We start from the raw sequence: 15,043 nt of genomic DNA, 5'->3' as shown, positions 1-15,043 counted from the left end.
GAGTTTCCTTGGCTGTGTTTGGGATCATTGTCTCGCTGAAATGTCCACCCTTGTTTAATCTTCATCATCCTGGTAGATGGCAGCAGATTTTTATCAAGAATGCCTCAGTACATTTTTCCATTCATCCTTCCTTCAAATATATGAATTTTTGCCAGTGCCACACCATGATGTTTTTGGGGTGATGTGCAGTGCCATTTGACCTCCAAACATGGTGTGTATTATGGCATCCAAAGAGTTTAATTTTGGTCTCATCGGACAAGACTATATTCTCCCAATATTTCACAGGCTTGTCTAAATGTTGTGCAGCAAACTTTAAATGAGCTTCAACATGCTTTTTCTTCAGCAATGGAGTCTTGCGTGGTGAGCGTGTATACAGGCCACGGCGGTTGAGTGCATTACTTATTGTTTTCTTTGAAACAATTGTACCTGCTAATTCCAGATCTTTCTGAAACCCTCCACAAGTGGTTCTTGGCTCTTAGACAACTCTTCTGATAATTATTTTCACTCCTCTGTCAGAAATCTTGTGAGGAGCACCTGGTCGTGGCCAGTTTATGGTGAAATAATGTTCTTTCCACATCTGGATTATGGCCCCAACATTGCTCACTGGAACATTCAGAAGTATAGATATGCTTCTGTAATCAATGCCATCAGTATGTTTTGCAACAATAAGGTTGCGAAGGTCTCATGAAATGTTTCTTGTGTGACACGTTGGTAATAAGACTTTTTATAGGCCATCAGTTGAAACTGAACCAGCTAATATTAATTTTCACTGACAAGGGGCAGGATTGCTTTCTAATTACTGATAGATTTCACTTTATTACACAGAACTTAATTTCTGGACTTATTTGTTTTGTTTTCTTTGCATGTATGGATTACTTGGGTTGTTACCGACATCTGGTGAAAATGTCATGTCAACAGCACCTTTAGAAATATATTTACAGAGAAAAATGGTGACATGTTCAATATTTATTTTACCCGCTATGTAAGCATTTCATGAAAGCTTTTCATGAATAATGCATAACTCATGGAGACTTGGCTCGTTTCCATGAGATATATTCTCACTTTTAGCACCTATTTTCTGTGTTTAGGTCTCTGTCCCTTGCTTAATGCGGAGTTCTGAGACTGTATATCAACTCACTTCCTTCCTTTATCAAGAACATTTGCGGATCTAAATGGTTAATTCCATAAACCTTGTTAAGGAGAAAACTGCATTAAAGGGGTCATATGATGCGATTTCAAGGTTTTCCTTTCTCTTTGGAGTGTTACAAGCTGATTGTGCATAGACAAGATCCCTGAAGTTGCAAAGACTAGTCTCAAAACCAAAGAGATATTCTTTATCAAAGTTAAGACTCTACCACGCCCCCCTAAAACGGCTCGTTCTAACACACCCCCACATATCTACCTCACTATGTGGAAATATTAGCATAATGTGCCCAAATGTGCACGCAAAGAAAGAAGGCGTGGTTTCAGTAACCGCACAGTTAGTGTTGAAGCAGCCATGTCAGGGAGACACTGTGTGTTTCTAGGCGAAAGCAAAAGCACTTTATTTGGCCTTCCGAAAGTAGATGCATTTAGGAATTTTTAAGATCACTTACAACAGAACAGTAATGAAACATTTTATGGATGACCGTTTTGTGAACTTAGGAGAGGAGGTCATTCTGACTTTGCTATGACAATCTGGCGCTTCTGAATCAGCTAGAGTCAGCTGTCTTAACCGTGGCTTGTGTACTGCATCATTACTGTGTCTGTTCCCCTTTCGGGCTTGAACTGATGGTAAAACTAATGACATTATTTACTGTCTTTACATTTATTTTGAAAGATGAAGCTCATGATTATGGTAAGGGGCGTTACATTTCCGACGAGGGCTTGCGGTGTTCGGCCAATCACAATGCACTGGGTCAGCTGGCCAATCAGAGCAGACTGCGCTTGTCGGCAGGAGGGACTTTGTAGAAAACGACGTGTTTGAGAGAGGCGGGGCATATAGGACCTACAATAATGTACAGTATTTGGAAAATATTGTATTTTTTGAACATTAAAGCATGTCAACATATTCTGTTACACCAAATACACAAAATAATGATCTTTAAAAATCAAAAATCATCATATGACCCCTTTAAAGCATAATTTTTATGGCTGGTATTCTTCTGTAGTAAACACTACATCCAGATCAAAGTCTTCTTGGCAAGATAATAAACAAAAGATGAGCCGTGCACCAGTCTGGACTATGAAGATACACAAATTCTAATGTATTGCAATAGCAGCGGAGATGATAAATTAACAGCATTTGCACTTTGTAAACTACCATCTCAGTTAAAACGATTATGATTTGTTAGAGCTCCACTGTTTGACTTTCACAGAAATAAACATAAATCAGGACAAAGTCTTGTCTGACAAAATGTATACAGTCAGCTATAAAAATATAGCTAGTGTGTAGACAAAACAACTTCTGCAAAAACATAGTGTGCGTCTGATAAATGCAGCTGCAGTTCCGCTTAGCTGACTGTCACAGGTCAAACTCAAGAAAACACTGAAGGTCACAAACATGGACTGGCTAAGCCTTCAATTCCATTTACACGGCTGTTCCCATTCATAGGGGTTTCATACCTTGCACTTGATTTAAAGATGAGAATGATAATGCATTTCAGTACAGAGAGGAAGAAACAGCCTTATTTTCTTTGAAAATATGAATATTTAAATAATTTAAAATAATCATTTTTAAATGAAGAACAAAAACAGTCCGTTCATCCGTCTGTCAACACTACTGTTTATAATTTTGGGGTTAGTTAATTCTTTTTTTTTTTTTTTAAGAAATTAATACTTTCTACTTTCTATTCATCAATGAATCTTTAATCTTTTATGCATCACAATTTCCACAAAAATATTAAGGAGCACAACTGTTTTCAACTTAAGAACTTAAGCATCACATCAGCATATTAGAATGATTTCTAAAGGATGTGACACTGAAGAGTAATGACTGCTGAAAATTCAGCTTTGTCTTCACAAAATATATATTAACATAGAAAATAGCTATTTAAACTGTAATAATAATTCACAATACTACTGTTTATACTGTATTTTTTATTTATTTTGTATTTTTTGATCAAATAAATGCAGTCTTGGTGAGCAGGAGAGACTTTCAAAAACATTAATGTTCACATATTTATTTATTTATTGAAATGAATTTTCACAGCTTTTTACATTTTACCAATGTTTGTTAAATACTTGGAGCCAGGAATTAATTAAATTCCTGAATTAAATTTAAAAAAAAGAAAATGTCAAAATTATTAAATTAATGAAAAATATTAAATTAACAAAAAATATATAAAATCAACTTTGATTTTAGTCTACTAGTATAATTTGGCATACATTGCCAACAAAGTTAACAGGCCATTGTACATCTGAGCACATATGCAACAGATAAAAAAAACAAATTCAAAATAAAAAAGTAATTAAAAAAATGTCCACAGCTGTAAAGCATTAGTGGAAATGCCTAGACACAACGCTCCTTCCCATGGTGAAGTGGGCAGATTCATTCATCACTAACTGTTAGTCTCATACAAGGGTTTAGGCTGGCAGCCATTACTAATGATTACCTTGTCATCCAAAGGCTCTTTGCACCAGACAAATGATCACACCGCTTATGCTTCCCACAAGGCACTGACTAATTATGAGGGCATCTCAAGGATGCACTGCTCCTCCGTACTTCACATTAAAGACATTTGAGATGAAATGCCCAGGCCTTTGAGTCTAATCATTGAGTGGAAGAGCTGCTCTTTGGTGTTGTGAACACCACTTACTGGAAGCACATTAAAAATGTATTCATCATCTTGCTTGCTGAATCAACATTGATGATTAACAGTATACAGTTGTGTTTTGGATGCTGGTGAGCAGTTCTTTACAGAAACTGTTACTGTACACATATGCCATCTCTGAATCTTTGGAGAAAAAAAAACTGAGAGAAGTTTACCGATATCAGACAACATGCCTGGCAACCAAGACTTCTGATTAACCTAGAGGAAGGTGTGCAGTATTGCTTATGGAAAGAATTAGAAGTGTCATCCACCAGAGCACACTCCATAAGTTAAGTGACAACATCCAGCTGCTAACTCTGAGATGTAAACAGACACGTCTTCCACAGTTAACACACTCTACAGAGAGCTGTCAAAAGCAATTGTTCAAGCGTCAAAACATGGGAATGAAATACCTGTCGTTCAGATGGTGTCTTTGTCCATGTCAGTTTTCTTGAGTGAAGCTGAACTGATTTAAAATGTCCGAGTATAATTATTCTCTCTGCCTCTGGCATGTAAAGACCGCAAATGCTCATAAAACATGACAGATGACAACCTGTAAAAATAGGGATTTTAAATACCCTGCATGTGGACCTTCAGGCCTTGATGGTGAGAATATTAAGTGGCAAGATGATTCATTTTCATCTGTTACTCTTGTATTCTCATTATTATTTCCATAAATTACAAATGAAATGCTTTAAGACCACTGTTTAAAACTTAGGCTCATGTCTTTGTTAAATAAAGAATAATTATTATTTAAATTGTATGAGGGTAATAGATTATAAACATAACACCATTTCACTCATATTAGGTTGTTCATTTGAATTTTTCATTCATCAAAGACTCCCGGGGGAAAAAAATCCACAAAAATATTAAGCAGCACAACTGCTTTCACCATTGATAATAATAATAAGAAATGTTTCTTGAGCAGCAAATCAACATATTAAAATGATTTCTGAAGGATCATGTGACACTGAAAACTATAGTAGCTGCTGAAAATTCAGCATTAAAATATATATTAAAATAGATATCATGTCTTTTTAGTAGTAACAACATTTTACAATATCACTGTATTTTTTTTGTTTTTGCTGTATTTTTGTGAGCATAAGAAACTATTTCTAAAACATTAAATCTTACCTACCCCAAACTTTTGACTAGAAGTGTATTCATTTAATGAGTATTTTTAATATTATTTCCATAAATTAGAAATTAAATGAATAAATCTATAAACATCTGAGAATCATGTCTTTTATGTTACAATGTTAGAATATCAAGAGAAATCATAAAAGAAGGAAAACCATGTAATTTCACTCATATTATTTCACTCATATTCTTCTTCTTTTTTTCCAAAGACAGTGCATTTGTAAATGACTTTTGTTGAAGAAAGGAACCATGTAGTAACCAGGCAAATCAGATTTTGTTGTGAAAAAAACAAGGACTTGCTTGTTGCTAGGGAACACCAGAACATGTGCAGATTTCTCGTACCATCAACCTATGTGCAATCTGCTCATAGATATCGACATATTGCTATGCTAAATTCCAGATATTGGTTTAGAAAACACTTGGAACAAATTAACTTTATGGTGTTTGTGAATTAGATGCTGCACTAAAGCATTAACTCAAAATGACATTTGATTGCCATAAGTGGGAGAGGTGCATCACAAATAAAGGATGATGACTCAAAATAATCGAAGCTTTGAAATTACATGCTGCTTATTGCTATATTGTCTCTTTGATTTGATAGGATGTATATGAAAAAAACATTGTTTAAATACCCAGTTATCAGCCTTTAAATGCAAGCTGTCAATCCAAATGACAAGCTTCTAAAATGGGCATCAGCAAGCGTTTTCATCTATAAAAGCCAGAAAAGAAGAAAATGGGATCGAAACGGATGAATAAATCAAAAGCTCCTTTTCTCTTTTTGTCATTGCGTGCTTCTGATTTCAAAGCTTTCAAAATGGCAGAGGAAAATTTTATATAATGTAACCAGAATGGATCAAGACAAACTAATCTGGGTGAGTCATGCATGAGTTGCCTATGCTGATTCAAAACTAATCAAAGGCGACGTTTACATTTAGAATGTCAGACCCAGTCTAGCTAATGCACGCATACTAGGCTGGAGTCCAGTGCCAGCACCTGGAGTCCCAACAACAACCAGCCAGCATGTGCTTATGTTTTCATGCCAATCAGATGGCTGTCAGGTGCAGTCTTGTCATCTATCAAGAATAAGGGTGCTGACACATAGCGCTTTTCAAGTCATTCTGTGGATCTCAGAGACTGAAGTGTCTCTAGGAATCTGTTTAGGCTTTGAACATGATTTATTTTCATTAACTATATTCGCCGTTGCAGCAATTCAACTGCATTTGCTCTTTTGATGGCAAAATCAAATGAAAAAATAATAATGGTACAATACTGTAAAAACGCTACAGTAAATAACATTTTATGTTATTTTACAGTACATAATCTTAAATTTTACAGTGAAAAAACGTAAAATGACTTTTCCAGAACTCCCTGGGTGAAACCTCACATTTGCTTCTTTAAAGTTTTAGTTATCAGTTATTGTATGTACATTAGGGTTTTGTGTTACAACTTATGTTATTTATTTAATGTTTATTTCATTATTTTTATGTTGTGTGTGTGTTACCATGATGATGTATTTGTGTGTGTGACACTGTGTGGACCTCAGTTTGTGGAAAACCTACTTCTGGCTGTTATTATGGTAGATGTCAGTATATGTTAAAGATACAAAAGAGATTTTCATAGTTAAGTAGCCTTGCTTATTTAGCGGAAAAGTGTTTCAAAATTTTAAATTGTGTGTGTATGTGTGTGTGCATTAATTACAGTTTTAAACAGTCTGTTCTATAAATGATTAAATTTTTACTGTAGAACTAACTATAAAGTAACTATAACGATAAATGCCAAATTCTGTCATAAAACTGTGGATGGCACATGCTGATGGGTCGTTAATGCAAAATGATTATATTCACAGCGTTAAACTAGTTGGCACAAGCTGATTGGTTCATGTTGCATACACAGCCAATGAGCATGCTGCTTTACATTTAAATGGCTATTTAGCATTCACTAGAGCAGTTCGCAGCACGCTTTCAGAGTTCCTCTGAAACACTCCCCCTTCCCCAGCTCCACCTGTATAGATCTGCTATAGGTTATTATATATGCTCTTTGTGCAGCCAAGACCAAATACATTAACAATGTCATATCATTACCATACTCTTTAAAGCACGGTGGATTCTGATTGGCTCTCAATGTTTTTATCATTTATCAGCTGGAAAAAAATTGTTTGACATTATTGATAAATAATTAAGACATCATTATTCATCAGCCAAGGCAAAGAGTGTGGTTTTATCTGACACTGAATAACATTTTTTTTAATGATTCTGCAGAGAAGCTTGGCCTCAAATATTCTCATTTAATTCATTCACACAGCACAGCAGCTCCAGTCCAACAGCAAGCTTGATTGGCCAACAGAGCTCTATATCCTCCTGTGAACAGCTGTTCCACAGCATCGAGTCTCTGTCTTTTGTGAACACTGCACTATGTGGATTATTCAGCAGTGACACTAATAGTAAAGCATTATAGCCATACATAATATAATCAGTAATAAAGTTTACAATTTTTCTTCAGATTCACCTTTTCATCTTACAAACTGTAAACACATTCTTTTACATAATATTTATGCAATTCATCTTTTAAATATCTTCTGCCAGTTTTAGTGGCACATATTTATTCTAAGAAACAAACATGACCTCTGTATTTCCAGCACAGTAACTGTCTGAGTCAGAGAGAGAAAAAACAAAGTAAAATAGTAATGTTATTTATTTATTTATTTATTTTACATTATCGGCAAAAACATTACTTGGGGGGATACAACCTCTCAAAACAACATCCTTCCTGACAGAAGCCCTATTTACACATATTTTATAATGGATCATAAGAACCATTAGGCTTGCACAAGGATCAATAAACATTTGTGGCTACCGTCCCTTTTGTTAGCTCAGTATACATCAGGAGGAATATCAGCAAGCTCTTGATAAATAAAACAAATGAGAGAAATTGTGGGCAGTATTGATTTTTTGTGCCTCATCGCTTGTGTACTTTTCTGTGGAAGAGTAGTAAAAACAAGAACAGCTTTTAACCTTTCCTCATGATGTGTATGAGAAACTAATCTAAAATTAATTGATATGTACAAATGTTTACTCTATTCTATATCCTTCTACCTAAAGAAATATAATTGATGAATGTTTTCCATTTATTTCTCATTTGCTTGTAGCTGCAGGACACATGTAAAGGATGCAGTTATTGCCAGAGCTGAAATGTAGTAAACAATCGCATGGCTTTTCCATGACAATGAGAAGCATATGCTATTTAAATTCACAGCATTTACTCTCTCTTTACTCTTAAAACCTGTTTTCTGCACAACTGTGAATGTTTCTCACTTGCAGGAATGCCTGAACACTGGATGCTCAACAGGTTAAAACAACAGGAATCCAAATGCAATGATCAGTTGCTGACGGCTCTACAGGCATTAATAAAATGATTCTGACCATTTACTCTTTAAGGTTCAATTTCCACAGTGTCAAGCTATGAAGAAGTGAACTGAAATGTTGAACAGATATGATGACTGTTTTAGAACACATTTTACAGCTGTGGCTAAATATTGGTGTTTATATCCTATTGACACCAAATAAACAAACTGTTAAAAAGTCGACGTTTTTTTTCTAATGAACATCTAGGCTTTGCATCAAGGGAAATCTATGTGGAACTCTATAATATATTAATAAGCTAAAAAAAACAACAACTTCAAAGTCTTTCTTAAATGAGTGCTGTAGTGTAAGGGGGTGGGTTTTGGTACAAGTGTGACACTAAAAAGTTGCAGAAGCAGGACTTGAAGGAAGCAGGCTTGGAGGTCTTGATCTTGAGATTGTATGTAGGAGGTTCCGATGTGTTTTAGACTGTGATCTTAAATATATCTGAATTCCACAATACTAGCAACTACAGACTTATGAACAAACTACAGTAAGACAATTAAAAAAATGGTATGTTAATATTTTGTAAGCCAGCTAAGTATGAAAAAAGTCAGATGCTATTTACACTAATTGTGGTAGATGTCTGCACCAAGTATAAATAGCAACAAGAACAATCTTTACAAGTGCAAACAGAAGTGACAGTGAAGATTTTATTTACAAGCACCAATTTTCATTCTGGGGACAAAACCTCAGTTGGGAACCATAAAAGGACCATTATGTCATCAATTACTCACCCCCATGTCGTTTCAAACCTGTATGACTTTCTTTCCTTTGTGGAATGCAGAAGAGTTTTTTTTTCATATAGTGAATGTCAGTGTTGGGGAAAGTTACTTTTAAAAGTAACTTAATGCATTACAATATTGCATTACTCCCTAAAAAAAGTAACTAATTACATTACTTAGTTTTATGGAAAGTAATGTGTTATGTTACTTTTGAGTTACTTTTTAAATCTGGGCAGGGCTTGCTTGTTTGTTTTTAATATAAAGGCACGTGCATGACGCCACCGTTTTCAAAGATTCCCGTTTTGGGCGTTTACACGGAAACAATAACGGTGGCGTTTTCAAAAGCTTGCAGTTTGAAACCCGTTTTCAAAAATATGTTTTCAGTCCCCAAAACGCTGTTGTCGTGTAAACTAACAGGCAAAACGCATTAAAAGTTTCCTGTTTTTGGCTGAAAACGTTGTCGTGTAAATGGCCCCTGCGTTTGCATTTGACTGTTTTTATTCATTTTGAGGAATACTGAATCTGATTTTGTGCAGGTGAGATGAGTAAATACATGTTTATAGTCTAGAACTAAGCATCATGTTCACACAGCACGCATGCACAACGTCTGCACTTAATCCCGATTTCTCTCAACATGGCAACATGAGAGCTGTCAGACAAGATATGGGAAACAAAGTAACTGGTGTTACTTATTTTAAAAAGTAATCTAGATATTTTCTTCCAAATTAAAAAGTAATGCGTTACTTTACTTTAGGATTACTGATGAACTAATGTACTTTGATTTGTATTAGTTATCTATTTTAGTTTTAGTTACAGTTGTAGTAATGTTGTCATTTTATTAGTTTTTTTATTATGTCTATATAGGCAGTTTTGAAATGTTGTTGTATGCATTTGTCATTTTTATTTAATTTATTTTATTTTATTAAATGTGTGTGTGTATATATATAGTATTTATAGAGTTTTAGCTTTTAGTTTTAATTACTTTTTCTTATTTGTAAGTCGCTTTGGATAAAAGGGTCTGCTAAATTACTAAAAGTAAAGTAAAAGTAATCTGATTACGTAACTCGCGTTACGTAACACTGGTGAATGTTAGTTGGATCCAGTATTGTTTTGGACCTCACTGACTTTCAGTGAATGGGCAAAAACAGTTTTTAGAAATATCTTTGGTGTTCCACAGAAAAATGAAAGTCAAACAGGTTTGGAATGACATGAGGATGAGTAAAATTTTAATTTTTGTGTGAAATATTCCATTAAAGCAAAGTGGTTTCCTAGCTAGACCATTTCTAAACTCTTTAGGTAACTGCATGAGAGGAAAAATGGTAATGTACTTTTAAATCGACTACTGTCATTACTCAGTATTTTTTATTTCTCCCAAGGCTTATTTTATTACCACACGATGGGGGTCGATAAACCAGTCCCAGACTGCAATCGGCTCATTAATCACAGAAGTAGATTGCACCTACTGGGCTATAGCTGTCTTATGCTTCCCACTGTAGACAGCCACCCCTAAAGCTGTGATTGGTTGCTCATAAACTCTCAGAAAGTACTGAGTCTCCACAAAGTCAGGTGACCTTTTGAAGGGGTCAATGCTTCAGCAATTACAAACTAATTTCTTGATTCCTGTATGTCTTTCTGCTCCATATACCAGATATCTGCTCATTTAAATGACATTTCTGATGAGCAAATATTATTCTGTTTAGGAAGTGCATATAAAGGTTGTATTCCACATATTAGACAGCATCTCTGAATTAAGTAGTTAATGTGTGCGTGATCTGAAATACAGTGCCACATATTTAATCACAATTCTCTAAGACAAACAAGCCCCCACCCCCTCATTGAAATTCATTCACTTGTGTTTAATTACTCTATTAATCGCATCCTTCCATTATTCCTATGACTGTGTACTCCTAGGTTTATAGGATCAAGTCAGATGTGTTTGTCATGTGTCTGGTAAGATGAGGCAAGTCACAAAAACACCTCTGAATCATATTAGAAGTTGACAGCTGTGAATTGTAGGTGCATGAAGTGAAACTAATTACAAACACTGCAATGGTGAAGCTAAGAAGTGTAGATCAATTTATCTATCTACCTATCTATCTATCTATCTATCTATCTATCTATCTATCTATCTATCTATCTATCTATCTATCTATCTATCTCTGTCTGTCTGCCTAGCTATTCAGTTCAACTAAATTTTATTTGCATGCCACTTTTCACAATATATATTGTTTCAAAGTATATCTATCTATCTATCTGTTTTTTCCTTTATATTTCCTTTGCCTTTTTATATCCAATATTATTAGCCATTCAGTTTGTGCTGCATTTCAGCATCGATTATTCATATGAAGCATCCGCCCAGTTTTGTTCCATTTGCTTGCTTTTCTACATTCAAAATCTCTACTGAACGTCAATATGTTACCACATGTGACTGAGTAGTATGTGTACTTCACCATATCATATAGAGTGTGAATACAGTACGCTGACAGGAACGTAACATGCGTGCGAACTCGATGTGTTTCATCAGTGACATGAAATATGGCCTGTAGTGCCGAGCTGAGAAGCATTTATATTTTATAAGTGAGAAGCAGACATGTTATACATAAAACATACATGAACTAGAGCAAGAGATTTGTTCATTATATTATTGATAGGCTGAACGACCGAACGCAACAGTAGCCTACAGGAGTTTCTGCAATTAACCTGTCATTTGCGACTCGAATGGCCAGAAACCCCGATTGAAACACTATCAGAATCTCTTTCAATAGGTCTCCTTTTGAAACTAACAAGCAGACTAGTTTATAAAAGCAACTATTTGTTTTCTAAGAGGGCTGTTTGGAGGGAGCCAGCCATCTCAGATGTGTTATGACTCGCCTACAGGTAAAACAATTTACCTTCGTGTTATCACTTACCTTATAATAACATACATGACGAGAACGTTGCCCACCAGTCCCACCACACACACTATAGAGTACAACGCAGTGATGATGATCGCCACTATCACAGGAGTTGAGCTTTTGTCCAGCTCAGCCGTCCTGTCACATCTGGAGCTGTTCATGTTCACGAGACTGGAGCTGTTGCTGAAGTTTCGGCAGAATACGCTGCTATTCGACATCGCTGGGTTAGAAAGCGCATAGAGAAAGTCCGAAATGTTGCCACTGGTTTCCATTGCAAATGCTGTAAGGCTGCGTTCTTTATCAATCACGTTCTGTGATAACGATACCTGTCCGACTTCAAAGCGCTCCGAGTCCCAACCGTTAGACGGTCTGCCGCTCCTGCAAGTATAGCTACCAGTCTGTTTTGCTTATGACTCCGCCGTTCTTGCATTACGCTCGTGAAATTGTATCGAGCGTCTCTCAAAGCGCGTATTCGCATTTTATTCAACGAAATGACGTCACATATACATGCACATGACTAGAGGCTTTCCAGTTCCTCACTTTCTCATCGGTGAAGCTGTATGAATTTACAATCACTCCTCTGCATGTCCTGCTGAATTTATGGCTTAATGCAGTATTTACAGAATGCGAATTATAGGGTAGCTGACTTCCCAATTTAGGATAACTCCGCAAAAGCAAGTCAAAACACAATGCTAAGATCCTGAAAGTAGCCTACTTATCCTTTTATTATTTTCGACGAGGGTTTAATATTTCAGTAACCTCAGACGTTAGAATACAAGTTAATCACAGCGCATACTTTCACCCGACGGTAAACAGTTTTTCTGAGGTAGGCTAACCCCCCAAAAACACGCTTGTCTGAGGTAATCATGGCAATTGTGGAACGCTTGCGCTTTTTCCCCATTTCAGCGTGGAACATTGACGAAAAATACATAATATTGTCATTATTTATCAGTTCATTATAGAGTTATATAGCCTATTAATATGTCACAAAACTTGGCAGCCCACATTGGTCTCCTCAAACTGAGCATAGCATATTTCACACTAGGTAGCCTAAATCTGAATTAATAGCTGTTACTAACTTGTCTTTTTATATAAAAATGAGTAATTATAGCCATGTACTATTATAGGCTATTAGTCTAGCTCAGCTGCATGCAGGGATTCGACTTAACCATTGTAATACATGTTAGATTTAGCTTTGACACATTTGGTGTAAAATTTCTATATCTGTATCTCTGTAGCTGAGTGCTGTCAGTGAGCGCTGTCTGTGATTGCTTGTGTCTTTCATCATTTCTTCTCATGTTCATATGAGTGGAAAGTGAAAGAGTTCTTCTCCTTCACAACTAAAACAGTTCATTTTTCACTTCAAGGCTTATGCTAAATCAATAGTTTTTTTTTTTAAATCAGACATAAAACACATTAATAGAATGTATTGATGTTTCAAGATCAATACATCCATCCTTTAAAAAATATAGAAGAATAATGCAGGACCTTTGGATTTGGATTTTTACATTTGGATATAATACAATGCTCTCCGTGACTGCCACTTGACTCTGCTTTGAACTTAACATTATAGCTTATTGATGTATTGGGGGCTTAGAGACATAGCAATTTTACTGATGGTCTCTAATGATTGTAATGATTTGCCACAGGCCAATGAATCCGATGAAAGGTACAAATTACAAATACAAATTAGTTTCCTTCTATCCAGAGAGATAGAGAGACTCGGAGTACTCCTTCATTTTTATGTTTTATGTTATCATGTAATTCTGTTATTAGTATCAGATGTCAGGTGTTATATACAAAGTTCCAACTAATCCAATAGTAATTGATTTTAATTATGCTAATGTAAATGTCTGTGAAATCATTTTCCTTTAAAAATGTTAAATGAAAGAAATTATATTCTGAGGACATGTTGGATGAGAATTACCTAGTATTACCTGAATATAATTTCAAGTATGATCCATCATGAAGAAACTAGTGTGCATAAAAGTGCAAAATAGAGATGTGACATAAATTAAAGGAATCCAATTATCTTCTGGCTCCTGGGTTGCTGAAACAGCAGTTGCAGAAATGATGTTTAACAGAAGTGCATACTGTTCACATAAAATAATTGTTGCATGCTTTTGAGGTGTGCCTGTGATACTGACGACAGATCCTTTTGAGTCACCTCATCCCTAAGAGTTCAAAAAGACATTTCCCTGCATAGCCCTACAGTACTTAAACTGATCTGAAACAAGATTTGACAGATTTTTTTTTTTCATTTGCATATGCATTTTGCACATTGGTTAAAGGAATAGTTCACACAAAAATGAAAATTTGTTGAAAATGTACACACCCTCAGGCCTGAGGGTCAAAATTCGCTCTGGCCGCCCTGCCAACAACGCTGTAGAAAGATTTGTGGACGCTCTGACGATCGAACGCTTGGTCTTGTATTTAAAGGAGCCGCGAAGGAAACAAGCATGTTGATCTTGTGCAGACTGACCACAAGTAACGTATAAGTTAACCTCATGAAATATTTTAAATGTAAGAAATTGATCGACGGAAAGAACTTAACAATTATAGTTACATGTTTGCTAATGAAATAAACCAATAAAAGCCATTTGTGTGGTGTATTTTTGTGTTCATGGTTAAGTGCTAACTTAGTCTAATTTCAAGATGCAGTTTATAAGAGATGTTTACTAGCCTTGGTCTTTAATTAGCATTAACATTAATTTGAGCGCAGCCTACATTACAAACTGTCCTGGATTGAAGTGTAACCTAAATGCAATTGGTCAAATCGGTGTTGTTTTGATCAAATGAAATGCATTCGCACTGAAAAACAAGCGTTCTAGCATGAAAATGCTTGGGAACTAATGTGGTTGGAACCAAAGTTTACAGGACTGCATTCTCTGGAATCCTCTCAAGCGGTGGACTTCTACGTTCCGATTGGTTGCAGCCAAACCGCGTCATAGTTCATTACCATAAAGTTGACCTGATTTCAACTCTCCTCGACGCCCTCAACATCCAAGTCGCACTGCAACGCTGCTCGACGCCGGATCACATTGAAAATTAATGACTTCCAGCCACTTTGACGCTCTCGACGGCGGCGGTGTGAA

At 35.7% G+C, this 15,043-nt stretch overlaps 1 protein-coding gene across 3 annotated transcripts in view; it reads right to left on the bottom strand.

Moving 5' to 3' along the window:
• Positions 1-15,043, bottom strand: part of LOC107601844 (mu-type opioid receptor-like) — a 22,857-nt gene that overhangs the window by 7,381 nt on the left and 433 nt on the right. Inside the window, exon 2 of one of the 3 annotated variants that reach the window (XM_016294157.1) lies at positions 11,964-12,057. In XM_016294157.1, coding sequence (XP_016149643.1) covers positions 11,964-12,057 — 94 coding nt within the window. Of the gene's footprint in view, positions 1-11,963; positions 12,416-15,043 lie in introns of those variants that run through there. The other 2 variants (XM_016294156.1, XM_016294159.1) reach the window with 2 other exon arrangements.

This window comes from Sinocyclocheilus grahami, unplaced genomic scaffold (genome assembly GCF_001515645.1).
Source record: "Sinocyclocheilus grahami isolate Dianchi unplaced genomic scaffold, SAMN03320097.WGS_v1.1 scaffold313.1, whole genome shotgun sequence".
NCBI lineage: Eukaryota > Metazoa > Chordata > Actinopteri > Cypriniformes > Cyprinidae > Sinocyclocheilus > Sinocyclocheilus grahami.
This window is presented reverse-complemented; position numbering and strand designations above follow the sequence as displayed.